Genomic DNA, 23,001 nt, shown 5'->3' with positions numbered 1-23,001 from the left:
TCATGGTGGGGAACATGGCAGCAGCCAGGCAGGCAGTCATGGCATTAGGGTAATAGCTAGGAGTTCATATTTTATTCACAAGTATGAAGAAGAAAGAGAGCTAACTGGGAACACATGGGCTTTTGAAACCCAGTGACAAACCTCCTCTAACAAGGTGACACCTCCTAAAATTTAAAAAACAGTTCCATTAACTAGGGACAAAGCATTTAAGTATATGAGCCTAAGGGGGCCATTTTTCATCCAATCACCATGCTCACTCTTTCAAGGAATTAAAAACAAACAAAAAACAGCTCAAGCTGAGATGAACTGGAATCACAGTATTAACCCTAATCACTGAGCCTCTTTCAATGAGAACATGTGATCTTTCTGTAAACAAATATATGTGATCTTTACCTAAAGAAACATACAACACTATCAAGAGCACTGTTAGAAGAACATGTAAAACCACCTTTGTATGTTCAAATGCTTGAACCAGTATTTTCCATTAAGGGTAACCGATTTATATTGCCATTTCACCGGTGCAATTAGGAATACAAATCTGCTAATGGTTTACTACATATGTCAAAAATTGCCTCAATTAGTCCTGAAAAGGGTTAAACTCACATGGTCAGGATATGCTTTCTAAAAACAACAAAGACTCTGCTACCTAAGTTAAAACGCACAGAAAGGCCTTCGGGGATTCAGTTTAGGACTCAATAAGCCAAAACTCTTCACATAAGTCCTGATTTCTTTATGACTCACCTGTCAGTTAAACTTAAAGCAGAAAAAAAAAAAAAACAAAAACAAAAACCCTATATAATTCACAGGGCAGCTCTATTCACACCACTAACACTTTCCAAATGAAGCAACATTACACCCTAAGCTGAAGAGCACACTCCGTGACAGCCTTACTGTGGCATTCATAGAGAATGACTGAACCAAAATAACCTAGGCTGGCTCACGGAATTAAGAACTCAGCAGACAGAATTCCCTACAAGTGTTAATTAATTTTAAATGAATCTTTTTCTATTGAAAAATATAGTTATACTAGTTAAATCTGACTGGCCCAAACTTACAACTGAATAAATGAATTACGTTCCTGAGCCAAAATGTAAGAGGTACCAAGCAAGGCTGCCACTGACACACACGCTTCAGCTTCTGAGACATCTTTGGCCTAAGTTTTCTAAGCAGTTGAGGTAAGACTATAAAAGCAAGTTCACATATTAGACTTTTTTTAAAAAAAGATACTCATTCCATTCCTTCTATTCTTGCACTAACTTAAACCACACAAAGTACTATGTGAACACGGTGTGGGGCTAGAAAGAGAATGTAAACCAGCTTTGGAAGCAACAAACAATTTGGTTCACCTTCCTTTCTGTCTCTGAGTACCACTGCTCCATGTCCCTGCACTGGAACCACCCCTGTATTGCAATGACATAGAAGCACTGTGTGATAGCTACGGCACTGTCTAGAGCCAATGGGAGAACAGGGTACATCATGGGGCAGGAAGGAAGGCAGGCAGGAAGAACATGTCCAAGAGCGATACAAATAAACATAATTAACTGTACACAAAGACTAAAGCATCTGTAGTTCAATGACTCACTCTTCCCAATGGTCCAGAGTCAGAAACTCTGCTGTTTCTTTTTTAATGTGTTTCTTATTGGCCTTTTTAGAATGTGGAAACACCTCTGACAAGGACAATGCATACATAATTTCAAGTACTGATTACTCACTTTACTGTAAAAGTAACTTCTAACTTCTATTCATCTGTTTCAATTGCTGTCTTGGATTATTGTCTTTGTCTGCTAGCCTCGGCCTAATCCTGGAAGCTTCTAGCCTCCATACAATCTAATCCAGGCCTAGAAAGTTTTCAACCTCTGACAGTTGCTGCTTAATAAGCTCACCCTTTCTTGATCTTACTGAGGCCTGGGCTGGCTGGTTCAACTCAGCTATTCAGGCGTAAAATTCCTCTCCTAGATGATTTATTCAATCTGATTTCTCTCGCCTCTGAACCGCTCTGCTTGGCCTCAAATTAACTCAAGCAATATGCTCTAATCTTCTGGCTCCTTCTCATTTTCTGGCTCATTCCATCCTTACCTGTGTTCTTTTTCTGCAACCTGCCTCTCTATTACTGTCCCAATAAAACTGCCTCTTTTTCCTCTCTGCACTGCCCCTTTTGTAGCTTCGCTTTCCTCCTTCTCGTGGGAGTTGGGAATTATCTTATTCTGTCAAATCTTTCTGATTCATCACTTTTTTCTGCTACTCAATTAGAGTCACTTTCAAACATGGATGTTTCCTTCTACAAATTAATTTTACCTTCATTGTTTGGGATTAAAGGAATGTACCAACAGATCTAGACCTAAGCTTTTTTTTTTTTTTTTTACCTGAAACTTGCTCTGTACCAGAGATATATATGGCCTTGAACTCAAGAGATCTGCTTGTCTCTGTCTCCAGAATTAAAGGCATGTTTGTATTCTGGCCGAATCACACAGAACAGACCTAGAAGGTCTTTGGATGTGATCTCTTGCCAGAGCAGCCATGTTCTGAATTAAAATTCCTCTACACTTTACCTACTTTCTTTCCAATGTATCATATAAGATAGCAATAAAAACAGTAATTGTGAAACAAATTACTCAGGACTGAAGAAAATACTTCAAAATATTGCTTTACATCTTTAAATATTCTACCAGATGCCAATTTCTACACTGTGTTCCTCCAGTCTGAAACCGTCTTAGACAGGGCTGACCCAACCAGAATTTAATAAAACCCTGTATCATAACAGCATGTCCCCACATGAACGGCTTCCTCCCTTCCTTAACTACCTCAGCCGAGTCTACACTATCTGAACATCTGTATCACTGTATCACTAGCCTAACACTACAGCATCACATCTTTCGGAAACCCTTACTTCTCTTCTCCCTTGGACAATAAACATTCTCCTCTCCAGTACTTCAAGTACAGATGAGTCACATCCTGAATCAAACTCCCAGTCTGTAGGCAGCACAGCTGATATTCCGTGGAATCTCTACACTCACTTTATCTCTTTCTCCACTCACTAGGCATGATTCAATCTCTGAGCACACCTTTGCCCTTCTCCCTCTAAACAGATTTCCACAGGTTCAATTAATTCTACAAGATTTGAGATGCATTTATAACAATCTCCAGGTAACCCTTGGAAACAGATGTTAACTATCTTTATTTTAAACTTATCTTTTCTTCCCCAATTCTCTTGGCTCGCTTCTCCCATGTACTCGGCTGGTCTCAGTGTCCTTGGTTTTTTGTTTTTTTAAGACTATGGCCCATATCACAGTAATGACTCCCCAGGTTCTATCTCCATTGCAAACCATTCCCTCCAATACAATTAAACTAAGAGGTAGGCAGAGGGATGGACACCAACCAACCAGTGAAGCAGCATGACAAGCCTTGGCATGCCAGGTATTTCTAAAGGCTTCACAGACTCATAGTTCACATACTATACAATTTGTTCAGTGACTCAATAGTTTTACTATATTCACAGTTATGTACCACGACACATCTAATTTTAGAACAAACGCATAATCCCAGAAAGAAGTTTGGTATGCTTTGCAGTTATCTCCTGTATCTTCCCAAACACCAGTGCTCTAGGTTAACCTCTACGTACTCTGTATCCAATTTGTTTTGAACATTGCAAATAAATGCAATCATGTATTAACATTCTCCCTAAATGGCTTTTTTCAAAATTGACTCTTAGTACAGTGTTTTCAAACTTTACCTGTATCAGCATGTATGTTATTTCTGTTAACTAACATAATTTTTGATTATATGGATAGGCCACATTTTATTTATTCACTTCTCAGCTGATGGACTTTGAGCTGTTTGCACTTTATGGAGAATATTACTGTGAACACTGAAGTCGGGCGTTTCTGTTTAGGTGACTACTAACATTTAGGATCTGCTAACTATTTGCTGTAGAGGACTTCTTGTGCCCTCTTCACGGTTAACAGTAGCCTTGGTCTCTTCCCATGTGCTACCAATGACACAACAATTATGACTTGCTCACCCTCCCACTTATGTATACGGCACTTGGTAATGAAGTAAATGCCAAAGTGGTAAGATGAATAAGTATATTTATTTTTATAAGCCAAATGATTCCAAGAAATAATTTCTCCCACAGGGACTCTTCAGCACTCCAAATTGAAGAGCAGTATGACCTGGCTTGGTAATTATAGAGGCACCAACCAATAATTATAGAGGCCCTGACCAATAAGGTACTGTACCAGGCTCTTCTACTTTTCTAGTTAATAATCACCTCCTCAACACCTGGATATCTATTTTATATCTTTTCTATACAAGAAAAGTTACTCAAAGTGGATCAAAAACATACAAAGCCATAAAGTATCAACCATTCATTAAGTGATGAATGATAACTAAAAACTGGTATACCACTCAACAGAATATTATTAAAAAGAGTACCAACTAAAAATGTACCTCCTAGCTGGGTGCACAGTGATGCACACCAGAACTTTTGAGGCTGAGGCACGAGAACTGAGAGATGAAGGCCAGTGTCTCAAATTTTTTTCTTTCTTTTATTTTCTAATATTTACATGTATCTGTGCATGTGTGTATGGGTTTCCATGGAGACCAGATGGGAGTATTGAACCCCTTAGAGCCAGATATGCAGTTGTTAACTGTCCAGCATTGGTGCTGGGAAGCAAACACGAATCCTCTGGAAGAGCAGGAAGCAGGTTTTTTTTTCTTTTTTTTTTAATTTTAAACCAGATTAGCTATCTCTCCTGATTTCTCCCTTCTGTTGGGTCTCATGTATCCAAGCTGGCCCCAACATACTATGTAGGCTAGGATAACCTTGAACTTCTGATTGTCCTGCCGCTAACCCATGAAGGCAGAGATTACAGACTGCACAGCTCACCCAGGAACCCTCAAGGCCTTTAGAGGAGAATTACTTTCTTTGGCAACACTGAAGCAGTGCTTATTTTTCAACGCTTTATCTAAGTTTCACAAAATATTTAATGAGTCAAACTTTGTTTCCAAATTCCAAACAGGAAACTGTTTTCTTTTCAAAATAGTGACTTTGCCAACTATATTTTTCCCCAAAACAAGACACTAGTGATATTTTAAAATCTGTTCCAAGTTTTTTCAATACCTTTATGTTTTGTTGATTTTCTTAAAATACAGTTTTGCTATGAAACTAGCTGGCCTTGAACTCATAACAATCCTCCTTCCAAGTGAATACTGTGATTACAGGTATGTGCTATCATACATGACATTCTTATAAAAAATTACTTCACGTACACTGGTGTTTTGCTGCATGTATGTCTGTGCACTACATGAGTGTCGGTGCATGAGGAGGTCAGAAGGCATCATATTCCCTGAAATGAGTTACAAATGGTTATGTACTCGAAACTGAATCACAGTCCTCCAGAAGAACAGCCACTGCTCCTAACTGCTTTCTACCTGTTTTGTTTTGCTTTTTTTTTTTTTAAACACCTTGTCCGCAGTATCTCCTGCCAGCACCCCCATCCCAATTTTCCCTCTTCCCCAGATCCACTTCTCTGTTTCCCTTCAGAAAAGAGCAGGCCTCCCAGGGATAGCAACCAAACACAGCATAACAAGTTACCAAGTTGTACTGCTGCACACTTCTATTTTATTTTTTAAAGATTTATTTCTTTATTATTTATACAGTATTCTGCCAGCATGTGCGCCTGAAGGCCAGAAGAGGGTACCAGATAGATGGCTACAAGCCACCATGTGGTTGCTGGGAACTGAACTCAGGACCTTTGAGAGATCTGCCAGTGCTCTTAACCTCTGAGCCATCTCTCCAGCCCCTGCTGCACACTTTTAATCCCTGCACAGACAGAGGCAGGTAGATCTCTGTGAGTTAGAGGCCAGCCTGGTCTACAGAGCTAGTTCCAGGACAGCAAGGGCTACACAAAGAAACCCTAGTTTGCAAAGTCAAAATAAGTTACAGTAAGACTAGATACAAATCAGGCCTGAACAAGGTAATCCAGTAGGAGGGAAAAGGTCCCAAGGTCAGGCGAAAGAGTCAGAGACACCCTGACTTCCACTGTGGGAGTCCCACAAAAACACAAAGCTAAGAACCATAACATATTCTAAGAGGACTCACACAGTCATGCACAGTCCAGCAGGCTCAGTGATTGCTCCTTCAGTTGTTTTGTTTTTTTAAGCTAAAAAAATTAGGGCACAAAACTGTCTAATCTTTCTTTATAATAAAATCCTGTTACAGTGGTACTTAAACTATAACAATAGCCTCTTTTGAATAAAGTCTGCCAAACCATCATTTAAAAACAAAATAAGGAGCTAGAAAGATGACTCAGGGTTTAAGAGAACTGGCTGTTTCTGCAGAGGACCTGTGTTCCCATTGCTCACATAATGGTTCACAGCCACCTGTAACCCTTGTTCCAGGGGATCTGATAACCTCCTCTAACCTCCAACGGGACCAGGCACAAATGTGGTGAAAAGACACACATGCAAGGCAAAATAGTCACACAGTAAAAGTAAATAAAGGTATAAAATTAAAAAACAAAAACAAAGTTGGAAGTGGTAACGTATATCTGTAATTCTACCATTTGGGAAACTGAGGCAAAACAAAAACAAACAAAAAAACATGAATTCAAGACCAGATGCTAGATTTAAAGGTTCTGTCTTACCTCAAAAGAAAGGGGGGGGGGGGGGAGGAAAATAAAACCTGAAGCAAACAATGTGATATTCGAAAGAAAAATATTTTTAAAATGAAGTTAGGAAACTATGTGCCTAGGAGTGGCAACTCAGGCCTAAAATCCTAACATACTACAGAGTTGAAGTAGGAAGATAGCTATGGGTTCAAGGCCAGCCTGGGCTACAGAATCAGTTCTCTCAAAAATCCAAGCAAAAAAGAACAACTCTAAAGAATTTACAATTTGAAAGAATTAAATGTATAAATTAAGGACATAAAATTGGTTAACAGGTGAAAGATAAAGAACAGGCATAAAGGAGAGTATGACTAATTTGATATCAAGCTTCATTCCAATGTGACTGCCTTGGCAAAGAAGCCCGGAGAATTCCTGGTTTAACGAGTCAGTGGCTCACTTTATCTCATACCACCTGCCTTTTACAGTTAGTTTTCTAGTAGGTAAATATAGTAACTTGAAAATGGAAATCACAGCTTACCATGAGCCTTAAGACTTAGTTTTACAGGTCTCAAACCTATGTATGTGAACGCAACAGATCTTAACTCTTGAAACAAAGATAAACTTCACCCCAAAGTTCTGATAAAACTTAGTAACCATTTCTGATCTTCTTAGAAGCAGCATTTTTCTCTGAAACAGCCTCTCCTAGAGCCCCAGGAAAGGGCAGATTAAAGGTCCATAACAGCAGCTAATTTCTGTGTTTATTCTATTTTATTTAATTTAGTCTATACTGTTTAATTTAGTCAACAACCAACATATTCTCTGTTTGGAAAAATTAAGATTCAAAAATGGCAGCAGCAGCAGCAGCACACACCTGTAATACCCGTGCTCAGGAGGAAGAGGCAGAGACAAGTGGATCTCTGTGAATTTGAGGCCAACCTATTCTACAGAGTGAGTTCAAAGACAGCCAAGGCTACAGAGAGAAACCTTGCCTAAAAAAAAAAAAAAAACCAAGTAAACAGAAAGGTTTGGCAATTTGCTAGAGATCAGCTGAGGCTCGAACCCAGGTCTGCCTGATTGACTGATGTTCCAAGCAGGCACCACAGTATTCCAAAGCACATGACTTTCAACAGCAATATCCTTAAAGACAAAACCAGAGCCCTCTAACAAAGAAAAGTCAGTCAAACAATCTAATTTAATCATATACCTGAGGAGAAAATGGTTCTACTGCTGATTAAAAATTCATTTTGCACAATCTGTCTTTTCTTTCCCAGGAATACTATGCTTCTCCTCAGTCAGCTACAGCCTTATTAGCCACCAAATGCTTTCATACATATGCTTTCAACATAGTAAACACGACTTTACACTTTCTACAGTCTACTATATTATGGTAGAATACATTCCATTTCTTTAAAAAAACAAACAAACAAACAAAAAAAACAAGCCTCCATTCAATAGAATGCTTCACACACACAAAAAAAAAATCTAAGGATATAAAGGACTGAAATTCATGATTACATCTTCTACACAGTCACCACAAATACAACCCTTCCCGTTATTAAAAGGATATAATTTGGAGGGAGAAAATTCCAGCTCAGGACTTGGTTGGCAAGTGCAAGGTACCGCTGAAACACTGAGGACATCTGAGCACTGAGGTTCTCCCGCCTGCTGAACTCCTGCAGAACTCCAACCGTTAACATGAAGATCTGGCGAAGGTCTTCTTCCTATGGTCAATAAATCACACAGTTTTGTATGACGCTTACTCAAAATGCATTCCTTTCTAAAATCATCAAACAAACAAGAACCTTAAGGTCTCCATTAGATGGCACTACTTCCTTAAGAACGTTTTCCATCTTGAGGCCTCTAACATCAGTGTGCTTTCAAATGACACCATTCACTGTCATACAAGTGAACCTCCATGCAGGAGAGCCGCTGAGGCTGAATGTGAGCTGGCAGTCAGTTGCTATAGTGCAGAGCCTTAGGACTTAAGCCAATGCCTTCACATAACTCTACTCCAGAGCCAAACAATACACGCTAGAGACAAAGCCCACACCATCTGCAATAACATTTTAAATACATGACCTTTTCTGGCACTGGGCCAGTCCTATTTTTAAGAGCAGCAGAACCCTATCAATTGAAATAGTTATATCTAAACATGATAAGAAAATTAGAAACCAAGGGATATTTATTATAATATTCTCTTTCATTGCCTAAAGATGAGAACTGAATAATTTTAATTTATCAATTACAATAATCAAACTTAGCAATTTACTATACCCTATAAAATCTCAGCACAAGTTTTCAAGTATAAGCTACCATTCAAACATCTAAAACAAATGCTCTCACTACTACAAATGTAGTAGTAGGGACAAACTACATAAAAAGTGGACTGTCCGATACTTAAAACACAAAATAATATTATAAATACCTGAAAGACTCGTTTGCAGTTACCGTGGAATTCCATACTCAGTCCAATGTTGCTAGTTTTACTTGAACTTGAGAATTCACTCAACAGAGCAGTTAGAATAGAACAGGCCAGAGTTTGCTATATTCAATAAGAAATAACTGTAAGCCATTACTTCTTCAAAGCTTTATTTCAACATTTCACTTTGCTCAACCATAATCTCTCTGTGTGTTACAGCTTCAGAGCCCCTAACCAGCCAGCAGAAAACTGGGTGTGACTAAGGAGACTGGCTCTCCCTTCAAAGTAGTGTGGCAAATGCTGGCAGTGCATCCGGACTCCAGTTATGCCTCTCAACACAGGACTGGAACTCAGGACACGATTCTACTCAAATTAGAATCCAACTGGCATTTAAATAATTGTTAAATAATTCAATAGCTGTTAAATGTGGTTTTGTTTAACTTACACAATAGTCAGTATGTCATTTCACTCTTGAAAGAACTGTGACTTGAAGAGGGCAGAGGACTACTGGAGGCCACCACCATCCAGACTCATGTCCCCACTCTATGATCTGATGAATGTAAAATGTATTCTCAAACAGAGGAAAGGTAACAAAGACTTTAGTCTCCAAAATAGAGCAAACAGGTAGTACCCTCAAAACTTTTTAAATTAAAGAAAGAAACTTCCTTTTCATTGGATCCAGACAGACTGAGACCACCAATTCATTAATCAAATTCACAGACCATTCAGAGTCAAGGTAACAAGGATGGAGATAAGGCTATGAATTATTTTGGCACATTTCCAGGGGTTAAGCAGAAATATGCACACTACCTCTGAACACCCGAAAGATTAAAGTCAAGATGATCCTATTTCTGCAGGCTCATTCGACAGCTGAGCACAGTGGGACCCACCCACCAACTGCAGCATCTTTGTTCAGAAATGCTTCTCATGTTAGTACCTTGACCTTACAGATGCTTAGCTTGGCAAATCCTAGCAAATATACATAAAGTTAAATTCCTAAAGACTTGCAGAGCTTAAGGTAAGTAACAGTTACGTGGATGAACGATGTACTTTTTTAAAGCACTTTCAATTTTCCTAAAAACTTTTTTAAAAGTTTCCAGGGAAGTAGTTACTATTCATCTCCTACTCAATCGGAGTAAGCACAGCACAGGTGAGCAGCTCCATGCGGCTGCAGAACCCAGCAGTATCTACCAAAGGGGCCCTCTGCAGTGATGAAGGTTCTCGAGACACTCCTGTGCACGCATTTACATTTTGTTAAGATTTATTGGCTGTACTGAGGGTTCAACCCAGGTCATTACGATCATTAGGCAAGTGCTCCTAATGATGAGTTTAGAAATGAACTCAAAGTTTATTTCACTATATACACTTAATTTAATATAAAAGTTCCCTCCGCCCCAAATCTTCAAAAAAAAAAAATTTGCCTGTTTAAATATCTTTGTGGGACTGAGGAAGACAGTCTGAGAAATCAGGCACAAGCACCTCACAAAGAGAGCAATTTATCCCTGTCTTTACTCTTCACACATTTAGCAAGTAAAATAATCTTTATTTTACAATGGCTTCTTTTAAATTATTAAAGTCCCAATCATTAGCCAAGCAGAGGCAAATTCTCAGTACTTGAAAGCTGAGGCAGGAGGATCATTTGAGGCCAGCTTAAGATTATATATAGTGTGACCTTGCCTCAAAAATACTCCCTAAAAAGTTAAAAAGAAAATAAAAGCACCAACCGTCAATACTTCACAGATACACTTATATGAGATTGCTTATCTTCAAATGTGATTATATACATAAACACACATACACACATGTGTGTATTTGAGAGATTTGGTGGGGAAATATACTAAATAAAATAGTATACAAATTAATAAAACTTGGAGAAAAACATTAACTCACAAGACCTAGTAACTCCTAAGATTCTGTAATTCTGAAGACAATTTTAGTACCTATGTTTTTGTAACTCTTAGCCTTACTTGCCATCCATCTTTTCTAAATAAGAGCTCGCTGACTATACTATTATGAAGAGATAAAATATTTGAAAACATGTCTTCCTAAAGCAAGAAAATTAACTTCAGAATCTCAGATTATTAATTACTGAACACAACTGACACATTAACTTAGCTTCTGAAAACCCAGAAGCACTTGTTAAATACAAACTGTCGTCATCCTTATAAATAATGCTCTATAATACGTTTCCATAAGTAATTTACAGCTTACCATATATTTTCACAAAGTGTCATATTTTAAAACTATGGTCATATTCAGATTTTCAGTACAATGCCTAATTATTAAAACATATAATCACAATAAAGATTTGCTTTCATATGAAATGAATATTCCCTAAGCTTATATTCATTGTCAAATAAATGGAGAAAAAATAAGGCAAAGCTAGTGCCCCTTCCTGGGTGCCCAAGGCTTCCAACAAGTAGGTTTCCTTTAGCTTTAAAGTAAAGCTCAGTAGACAGGGAGCTGACAGAGGCCAGCTGCATCAATAAACATTACCATCCAACAAAGGAAATTCACATTAAGGAGATGCACACTAACCCACAAAGGGAAGTGAGAATATGATCTCAGTCCCCCTCCCGCTAGCCCACCCTCACTCTTTATAGAGTGAATGTACATTGATTAAGGAAAAGTGAGAAAAGCACTCCTGAGGTGGGAGAGGCTCGTAAGGAGGAACAGCCAGCCCTCTAGCCCTTTTTCTCAATATGTGGGCATCAAAAACAAAATGTGTTCTCATCACAGATTTAGCTTCCTGAACATAAATATACTGTTTTAAATTATTTTTTCAGCCTATGAAAATAATATAGCATATCTTAATCTTAGAAAAACTAGAAGGTTAAAAAAAGTTAAAAGAAAATAAAATTACTTATAATCTTATTGTCTGGGAGCTAGTCTGTAAGTTATAGCTCTTTAGTTTCTTAATACACGTAAACAGTTATAGAACACTAACAATTTATATACTTTATACTCCTTTTTCTACTTTAGTTCTAAAACAAAAAAGAAATCTCTAAGTACAAACTGTTTGTATTTCATTACATCATTTAGAAACTTAATACATGAAGATAATTATACAGCATGCAGATATCAAATGCTGTTTTGAGCCATACCTAAAACGTTCACTTTTCAAAGAACTAAAATTAATCAAGATATTTTCAATACAAAACAAACAACAAAAAAACCAACAGCTCAATTTCTCGTTAATTTGAAAATCTTGTATAGAAAAGAGGTTAGTATCATAAACTCTAATTATACTATACTACTCTAACTAAAGGATAACAAATGAATAAACTCATTCATTTCCCTCACATTCAATTATTTCAAAATATACACTTAATTTAACACAAAAGTTCCCTCAATCCCAAATCTTCAAGAAAAATCTCTGCCTGTTTAAATACCTTTGTGGGGCTGAGGAAGACAGTCTGAAAAATCGGGCACAGGCACCTCTCATAGAGAGGAATTTATCCCTGTCTTTACTCTTCAAACATTTAGCAAGTAAAATAATCTTCATTTTACAATGTCTTCCTTTTAAATGATTAAAGTGACAATCATCAGTGATATGTGAGAATTAATAAAGTGAATTAAGTACTGATTATAAAGGAACAAAGCAAAACACTCTGCTATGTATCAACAAAATAATTGATCCTATTCACAGAGAATTAAGCATATCATGAATGTATAAGTCTCTAATTCTTATCTTTACTCACTTTCAGTACTTAGTAATTGCCTTAAGGTGAAGTTACCCTCATTGTATTGTAATAAGACAGGAAAGCAAAGCAAAAAGCAGCTCCAAAGGAGAATTTCCCATGCAGAACTCTCCCTGCCTGGAAAAGGCATCCACTTTGGTCTCACTTACCACTGAAGAAGGTTCCTGTCTGCTTGCTGCAGGCACTCAGTGCTCAGGGGACACAAGTGCAGTGCCTTTTCCTCCCCCTCCAACAACCAGCACTTTCAAGTGCTGTCCCTGCCCTTTGTCAGTCACGGCTAGACAGCATTCTATGCTACAGACAGTGACCGACACAGTAAAAACAAAAGCCATCGTTAGGAATTTCAGTGAAATCTGATGAAAACTGGCTGAGAAACGGGAGATTTTCATACTAGAGAGGGATCTGACTGAAACCACAGAACAAACTTTCCAGAATTTAAGAAGTTAGCACAAGAATGCTTCATTTATCTAAGAACACATATCTGTTATTTTCTAAGTGCAACAACAACAAAAAATATTTTTAAATAAAATTTTCACTCTGTACATTTTTCTAGAAGGCGCCCTTTTATAGCAATTATATGGCAATAATGACTGCGTTGAAGCCACTCAAGAAGAAAGGCCCTCGGTACTTCGACAAGGGGCTATCAGATCCCAGTGTGTGCTGATTTATGTCTGCTTCACAGGGTTCCTCAAGTGGCCTTTGTGGCAGTCTACAGTCTCTGATGCCGGCGACATGACAACCACCAGCAGGCAGTTCTGCACTCATCATCCTTATTTGCTAACAATCTAGAAACCAAGGAACAGGCCTATTATGCCTATGTCTGAAATACATTACAGGTAAAAATAGTTTGTAGGAATCCGTAGGAATATAAGAAAACTATTGTTTAGAGCAGGGAAACAGAAATGTGAATTCAGTGTTTCCCATTTAACTGTAGGCAAGGCACTTCATCTATCATTCTGATAAAGTCATCTACTTTCCGCCCTACCTAATACAGTTACTCTGGGTGGAAATGATGTGTGTTAAATGAAAGCAGCAATTAGGATAAGGTAGAGTGAAGGTATTATCTTTGTAACTGTCATATAAATGGGTTGTTTTAGTCTTACCTCTTGACTGCTGTCTAGTTCTGTGAAATTAGAACTGCAAGATAAATTACCACTTAGAAGAGGATCATTAAAAAAAAAGAGGCTCATTAAATATTGCTTCAATCAACGAATCCTGTTATTTGTATTTAGCACGGGATACAGAAGGAGGTAGAAAATAAATATACGAAGTTTCCTAATTCTTTTTAAATATTAATTTATATATGTATGAGTCCTTGCATGTATGTATGTAATCAGAAGGAGAAAGCATCGAATCTCTTGGAACAGGAGTTACAGACGGTTGTCAGCCACATGGGTGCTGGGAACCAACCCCAGATCATCCACAAGAAGTACTGTTAACTACTGAATAATTCCTCTTAAGTCCCACTCCCATTTTTGCTGTTTATAAATTCAGATCAATGAAGCAAAAAGGGCAATAAGGTCTGTCTTACAAAAAGAAGTCTTCATAAACTGAGAATACAGCTCATTGGTAGAGTGTTTGCCTGGTGTGCATGAAGCCCTGGTTCTGGCCCCAGGCATTTCATGGAACTGAGTGTTAATGGTACATGGCTGCAATTTCGGTACCTAGGAGACAGAGACAGAAGCTTCAGAAGTATGAGGTATCCATAGCTCTATCCTAAATTTTTAGGTCAACCTGGGATACATGACACCTGCTCTTAAAGAAAAACTGTTTTCAAAGTATTGCTTCTTTCTCTGAAGTACTACAAATTCAAAGGTTTATTCACTGGACAACAATTTTGAAAACTGTCTTCATGTTAAAATTCTTATAGTTGCATTTACATTTCTCGTCAAAGCCATTCATCTATTTGTTTCATGCTTGTGGGAAAAGAGGGGGGGAAAAAGCCCCCTTAGAGACAGCTTGCCTTCCCAGTTCACAAACACAAGACCCTAACTCCAGCTGACATGTCCGAGGGAGGCTTGTCTCTTATAATAGCCCGGCTCTAGCCTTAGGGTCTTTATTACCAAGAATAAACTGTATGAAAGGCCGCCCTACTATAGAGCAGACCTCCAGCTGCTCTTCTAAGAAAACATCAATGAGACTTTGCGATAAGGGAGATTAACTTGGCTATCACTTCCAGGGCAGCCCTGGGTAGACAAGTGAATTTCACACCCACTTCTGCCCAACATGAAAAAGAGGAAGAAAGGAGGCTTAAATGCTGCATTAACTATCTTTGAAAATGATTTAGCATAGGCTTGCTACTTTCAAAGGAAATAAGGCAAACATAAATAGATTAAATTTTTAGTTTGTCTGTCAGCCTAAAAAAAATAATCTAAGCTATTTTTCTAGGAAGGAGAGTTTTCCTTTCTCTCAACTGTACTGACAGTTGGCCTAACAGTTCCCAGCTGAGATGGAATTACCACAGGACCCATCACAGCCATGGAAGTAAGACCGCCTGCTCACAAGGATTAACTTGGATGGACATAGTTATTAACTGTATGTACATTAATTGTTGATTACACCAACAATACACCACAGCATACAGAAAGCTCTACTGTCTAAGAAATGCTCCTTAGAAAAGATTTTATGTCCTATCCTGGTTTTTTTTTTGTTTTATGTTATTTTAATTTATTACTATTTTTAGATAACTGTATTCTAATGAAAAAGAAAGGGTGTACATCTGGGCAGGCGGGGAGAATATGGGAGAAGTTGAGCAAGAGGAAGCCATAATCAGAATATATTATATAAAACCATCTATTTCCAATTAAAAAATAAAAATTAATTTTAAAAAGGTTTTATGAAGGCTAAAGATATAGCATAGTGGTAAAGCAAGGCAATATGTTCAAATGTCCTCTCCCAAGGTTTTATAGATTTATGAAACTTTTCATAAACCTATCTTCAAGAAACCACTGTCATGATAATCCTTTAAAGCACTTAAAAGGAAAGCTAATGTGCTGGTTATCATATTTTTTTAAATACACAAATAGTCAAACTTTCACTAGTAGGTACTGTCTTCTGTGTTTCAACACTTAGAATAGTTAGATAGGCTGATTTATTAGAACTTATGTTCCCAAGATCCTCTAAGGGAAGGTTGACTACGGAAACTGTGCTAACACTTCTGAGAGGATACGCCTAGCCAATTTACAGAATTTATTTGTTCCAGAGAAGTAGGTAGTAATTGGCAGAGCTGTAACTAAGTAATAAAAGAATCAGTGCTCTACAACTATCTGCTCCAAATCCATGGAAATCTGTCCACGAGACTAGTACTGAAGGATAAACAACCAACGCCAATGTTTTGAAGGGAAGCAGCCAAATTATAGTTTCTGGCAGCGGAAGTCCGTGGAACGCCATTTTTAAAAGTGGTAGGAGGGGAGCTGAGCTGTGTGATTTAACAGCCCCTGAGGAAAACGCTTTCTTAATCTACAGAAAACCATCAAATAGGGCCAGCTGATGGCTCAGGAGATAGGAGATAAAGGTGATTGCCACCCACCACCAGGAACGCCTGGTGGAAGGAAAGAACAATCCTTTCTCCACACATGTGTAATGGCATGTACACATGTACATACATACAATAGTAAATGGAAGTTTAAAATGCTTAAACAAAAAAGCCACCAGATGATTTTTATTACTGGCATCTCTTCATGTATCACATAAACTACCATATATTAAGGTTTCTGGCCACTGACTGTTTCCACACACAACTTTCCTACCAAAGCCCTAATCCTTTCTTCTAAGGTTATTCATGTCTCTGAGACAAAGGAAGCCTTAAATTTTTGAGCCATTTCCACAAATTCTTCACTGTCCAAGAGAAAGATACATTAAAACATCTCACTGCTCTACAATATCATTTTCTGGATCTCCTAAAGGAGCTGTTTTCACTACAGGACAAAGATGTGTGAACAATGTATGCATTTCACTCACCACATAACAGAGAGCTTTTTAAGTTTAATGTTTCAATGTGGTCGGCAAAATCATTTCACCCTATCATTAAGACAAACTGAGTTGCTAATACTGTAGAATTTCTTGGTCCCATTATTCAGAAATTTTACTTTGGAAAGAAAAATCTTGTTTGGTACAGTGGAACATACCTTCAGTCCTAGGACAGAGCAGACTAACAAAAAAAGTTCAAGAGTTCGAATCCAGTCTATCCCAACATTGAGTTTTAGACTAGCCAGTAACAAAGCAAGACCCTGACTCACAAAATGTGTATATGTGTCTTTGTTTTGACTATTTCAAGAATATCGAGGACAGGCATGGTGGCCTGCACTGTACCACCCAGCTATATATATTCTTATATATACATATATATTCATGTATTTATTCATATATGCACCTAGCCAGGTGGGCCATGCCTGTAATCCCAGCACTCTGGGAGGCAGACGCAGGTTGATCTCTGAGTTTGAGGCCAGCCTAATCTACAAAACAAGTGCAGGACAGCCAAGGCTACACAGAGAAACCCTGTCTCAAAAAAAAAAAAAAATTAAGAATGTTAAATTTATCCAAATGTATGTACTGTGAATATAGCAAAATGTTCTCTAACTGCACTGTCTATTCTATCATTTATAGAACTTCAGTTCTATCAGTGGCTCAAACAAGACTAATTGTCAAGTTGCCATAAACCTCTTTTTGTGCTACATCTACCCAAATGAAAAGGAAGAAGAGAATTCTGCTCCTAGCGTGCTCATTCCTAAGGAAGGCAGGACAAGTTACCTGTGCTACGTTCTCCCAGGGCGAAGAGATATGCAGGAGGGAAGGGCAAGTTGCAAACCCCTGTACCAAAGCTCTACCTACAAGAATCAACAAACTAAGGCAAGGAGCATTAGCCACAGGTCTCAATGGCACTGCTCCAGTCTAATCCTGTACATTGCAGCAAGCCAGACTACCAACAGGCAACAAGATGTCCCAAAGCAAAATCTAAAAGGGGAGCAGTAACTCAACTCCGGGCATGCAGGACATGACCAACAGACTGCATCCATGACCGTGAAAAGGAATACTACCAAGCCCATGCAAGTGATCTGATCATCATTTCAGAAACAGAGACAGCCTCAGTGCTCAGCAGCACAGCACTTGCCTGACATTCTGGGTTCAAGTCCCACTACGACAAATAAACAAGTATCATTCCTTACAGAAGGGTCCCTGAAGAACTGTAACTCCTCACACAGATATTTCTCAAGTAATTAAAAAACGAATTGTGATAATTAAAAAACCTACAGAGAATATTTAAAGATCTGATACCTAAGAATCAGAATAGCCAGGCACTACCAACTCCAGTTCTATAGGGATCCCCCAAGGATCAGAGCTGGTCAGATAGCACCTCCTGCTCCTCCAGCCTCTGATGACTTACTACAGCCAGACATTCTCTAAATGTGGACAGGATGGGGAAATCATGCTCCTTTAAGCAATTTGGTCACGAACAATGGCCTGACATCTGCTCACCTGATAGAACCACCCGAAAGTCATAGTGTAATCAATGATTTTTATTACACCAGATACTGTTTATATTTAACTCAACCACTTCTATAATTATTTTGGTACTTTCCAAAGCTTATTAAAACTGGAAATGGAGAAATATTCAATAGAATGATTAAAAATATTTTGAAACCCAAGTGTGGTGGCACATGTTTTTACTCCCAGAACTAAGGAGGCAGAGAGAAGCAGGAAGATCTCTGTGAGTGAATTCCGGGCCAGCCAGGGCTACGTACTAAGTCCATGTCTCCCTACCCACAGGAAAAAGAAAAAAAAAAAAAAGATTATTATGGTATACTGACTCATCAAGTTTCCCAATCAATTAAAATGATTACAAGCACAATGACAACACAGAAAAACACTGACTCAAATGAAAACACTAAGTGTATCTGCATTACACATGCATATTTACAGATCAGAATGAAATTCTGAACAAATAAAAACTCCTTGGCACATTAGTTTGCATACCTTTCTTTTATACTACTATTACCAGAACCCTACTAATGACAGGCTGAGTGAAAAATGGTTACAGATGCAAGCATTAAGCATACTTACCACAGTGGGATTGCCACTACTTATCAATTGGTTGACTTCATGGAAAATGCTTTTGCAGTCAATTGACTTATCTAATGATCCTCTTTTTACAATCACTGCTACTGCTAATAGAATCTGCTCCCGAACATACTTTTGGAGGCTGCAAAACATAAAAATTGTGAAGACATTTACCTACATCTGATGGGAACACTCACCAAGTTTCTCACTATACCAGAAGCTACTGATAATATGACCTGCACCTGAGAGTAACATAGTCTATTAAGTTATGTAGAAACTCACAGATCTGATGGGCTCTGTTATTTACTAGCTGCATAATCCTGGGCAGCCCAGAATAGACACTTTGTCTATTTCTCTTGTTTGAAATGGAAATAACAGTCAGAATTACTGTAAAAAGGCATTCTATCCTACTCTAAGGCTACACAGTTAATTTCAGGCCAGGCTCGGCCACACCATGAGAACCTGTTTAAAACAGCAAACATCAAACAAACAACAGAACTTGTTCAACCCTAGAATTGTATCCATTACAAACAGACCAAATGCTTTAGGCGGCTCCTTGTTGAGTATTTAAGGTGGCAGTATCAGTAAGATTAAGATAATTCTGATTTTGTACCATCTCCAATCAACAGTTTCTCAACCCTTGCCCTTTAATGAGAAAAGGCAAATTCCTACTCTCCAAGGCCCTAAGAAAGGTGTCACCTCTGGTTGACCATATAACACCTATCAATCACAGGGGAACCTAGACTTAAATGCCTTTTCAGAAGCCCTTCTTAAAGGTCAGGGTCCCAAACACCAACTATATAATTAAACCTCTCAAATGCCATAAAGATGCGACTGTGTGCCCTTGGGGCAAGCCACATCCCGTACCATGGGCAACAAGACCAGTCCTAGCTTTCCTAGAAAAGTCCTGTGTCCTGTTGTCTGACATAATTATTGAAAGTGCTACTTTCAAAGGTGTCACAGTTTGGGCACAAGTTAAAACATACAGTCATGAGCTTTTAAAATCTGTGACAGCCAAGTGGCTGCTCTGCTCTCTGACCTCACTCTTTCCATATACTCAGTACAGCAGGCATATGGAACTCCTCAGTTCCTGGCTCCACACTTTTATACTTCCAAGCCTATGAACTTCTATTCCCTCTGCCAAAATTCTGATGTCACTTTCTCCAGAAAGTTATTACTAAAGGCTCCCAAGGTACCAGCATGTGACATGACTTATCCGTTACTACTACTTAACTCTATCCTGAAAATCAACCACCCTACTCTAAGGGCACTAGCATATGTACAATTCAGGATTTGCCATTTATTACACAGTTTCAAACATGTGGCCCTACATCAAGACTAAAGTCAAAATTTTCCTTCCAAATACAGATTTGGGTCAGGGATGGTAGCATATGCCTTTACTAACAGCACTCAGGGGGCAAAGCACTGGTCCACATAGCAAGTTCTAGGCCAGCCAAGGCAAGACTTCTTAGTGAGACCCTGCCTTTAAAAAACAAACAAACAAACAACAACAACAACAACAACAACAACCTCTACTGGCAAGAATTAGAAAACTAAAACATTTACTGAGTTTTATGCAAGGGTTTCTGTAAATTAACATGTTCAAGAAATATTATTAACTCTATTAATTATCAGAAAGTTAATGTAAAAAGATTAATAACAAACTGAGCAAGTGTGGCAAAATGAGAATATACATTCCTTTCTTGATTATCATGATACCATCTCTTGAAAAGGAGGCACGGTGTATCAAACCGATACAAACTTTACCTCAATCAGGATGTAAGGAAAAAGCCTGTACATGTAATGATAAGGACACAAATACACACTCCCTAAGTACACTAGACAGTACATACTATATAAGCTGTCTGTAGAATCCTACCTGTATAGTAAGTACATCAAGATTTGTTACTTGACTCTAATCCACATCAGAGAGCATTCTATAAAATAAGAATGCCCATGTCACTAAAGACAAAAATGAGCTGAATTACTCACGCTGTAAAGAGATGTGACAGGGGCTGGAGAGCTAGCTCAGTGGTGAAAGTACTTGCTGCTCTTGCAAAAGACTTAGGCTTGTTCCCAACACCCACACAGTGGCAACCACCTGCAACTCTCCAGCCCTCTTCTGACTTCTTTGGGTGCCAGGCATGCAGAATGTGCACACACATACATAGACGCAAAATACTCATACACAGCAGCTGGAGACTGGCTCAGTAGTCAAGAGCACTTCCTGCTCTTCTAGAGAACATGAGTCCAGTTCTCGGCACACACATGGTAGCTCACAACCATCTATAACTCCAGTTCCGGTGGATGTGATGCCTTCTTCTGACCCCCAAAGGCACACATGTGGTGCATAAATATACATGCAAGCAAAAAACTCATATATATATATAAAGTAAAATAAATAAATCTTAAAAAATTAAAGTACTCACACATATAAAATAACTTAAAAAAAGGCTGATAACAGAACATAACATCTAACATGTAATTAAATCCTGAACTGAAAAGACAGACAATATATTTTTCCTAAATATAGAAAGCAAACATTAACAGAGCCAGAGACCAACTGCATATTAGTAAGAAAATATACCTGACATTAGTAAAGTAACTGAGGAACTTGGAATATACAATCAGAATCATGTTAAGTAATAACATAAGGATGACAATTAGGTCTAGAATATGGAAGTGTGAGACATACTCAAGTGCTTAAATGTGAAAGCACTGCAAGTGGGCGTGCAATCTGCTCAAATGTGACAAAATGTTAACTGAGCTTCCACAGAAAGAGTGGGTGTTGACTGTGTCATCTTTGCTCAAAGTTTTAAGAATCAAAGCTGGGCGTGGTGGTTCACGCCTGTAATCCCAGCACTCAGGGAAGCAGAGGCAGGCAGATCTCTGTGAGTTCGAGGCCAGCCTGATCTACAAACCAACTCCATGACAGCCAAGGCTACACAAAGAAACCTTGTCTCAAAAAAAAAAAAAAGAAAAAAAATTTCAAAAAAGTACAAAGAGAAGGCAGTGTTTAACTGGCATTCATAAGATCTTGGGTTCCACCACCTAAAACCATACAGTCAGCACTAACTCAAACACACACAGTCAAGAAAAAGTTAACTATTTCAACCTAAAGCCTTTTGTAATCAACTCTAAGATGGCTTCTAAAATAATGAAAATGATTGAAGAATGGAACTGATTTGGATAGCATACGAAAGCACAAATGCAAACATCAAGAATATCTTGATTACATACATATTATATTATACATTATACAATACCATACTACTCTGCAGAGTTCTGGGCTTCCTGTAATGGAGTAGGAAAAGGCCGTCAAGGAGGCCTGAAGTTCTGTTGTGACCTTCATTGCTTAGGAAAACCACTATGTTATGACAGTTGACTCAAACACATAAAAAGTGTCATCAAATCACTTCTATGAAAGTAAAAACAGAACAAAATCCCAGAAAAATAGAGGCTTTATACCAATAACCAGACATGGGTGGCAGTGAGGGGTTGCCACAATGAGTGCTCTTCAGACATAGGGGCCTAAATACTAAAGCTACTAGTGGCATATTTCTTTTCTTTTTTCTTTTTTTCCTTCCAGTTTTTAGAAACAGTCTTATACTGCAGGCCAGTTTAACTTGAAACCTGTCTTAGCAAATCTTCTGCCTCAGCTTTCCAAGGGCTGGAATTAAGTATGATATAACACTCCTCGCAAAAAAAAAAAAAAAAAAAAAAAGGAAGGAAGAAAGAAAAAAGCAAAAAAAAAGAGAAAAATCATGCACTACATAGCTAGCCCTAATCTTTTTAAAAATATCACTTAGATGAACATGGACCTTCATGTTTAGTTCTACTACTTTTAACTACAAGAATACATTATCAAAATGTATTTCAAATTATTTTGTCAGTGCAAAGATCAAAAAACCCAGCATTTTTAGTAAAATATAGCAAAAATGTGTCAATTCCACAAGAGCCATTTTATACTCTTGTAAAAATGTTTAAACACTAAAGAAAATTCACTTTACCTCACTTCTGAAATCTGATCTTTTTCTACATAAACAAAGAATTTAGTGCTGTTTCTTCTAAAGTATTTCTATGTACATATATATGTAGCACGTGGCTGGCTGGTGGCTTAATTTCTTCCTCTTCCTCTCTGTAGATATGCAGCTACATCTTATAATACTCAGCCCATGTTAAACTTCCCAAACATACTAGAGCAATAAAATATCCTACC

At 38.1% G+C, this 23,001-nt stretch overlaps 1 protein-coding gene across 4 annotated transcripts in view; it reads right to left on the bottom strand.

Annotated features, from left to right (window-relative positions):
* The window catches only part of Xpo4 (exportin 4), a 95,623-nt gene that overhangs the window by 48,850 nt on the left and 23,772 nt on the right, over positions 1–23,001 (bottom strand). For 3 of the 4 annotated variants that reach the window (XM_021639070.2, XM_060391118.1, XM_060391116.1), the window contains 3 exons: positions 18,786–18,924; positions 9,031–9,147; positions 8,173–8,326 (listed from right to left, as the gene is read on the bottom strand). In XM_021639070.2, coding sequence (XP_021494745.1) covers positions 8,173–8,326; positions 9,031–9,147; positions 18,786–18,924 — 410 coding nt within the window. The remainder of the gene's footprint in view (positions 1–8,172; positions 8,327–9,030; positions 9,148–18,785; positions 18,925–23,001) is intronic. The other variant, XM_060391117.1, reaches the window with a different exon arrangement.

Source organism: Meriones unguiculatus, chromosome 9 (genome assembly GCF_030254825.1).
Source record: "Meriones unguiculatus strain TT.TT164.6M chromosome 9, Bangor_MerUng_6.1, whole genome shotgun sequence".
Lineage (NCBI taxonomy): Eukaryota > Metazoa > Chordata > Mammalia > Rodentia > Muridae > Meriones > Meriones unguiculatus.
Note: the sequence above shows the minus strand (reverse complement) of the source record. Positions and strands in the feature narration are given on the sequence as shown.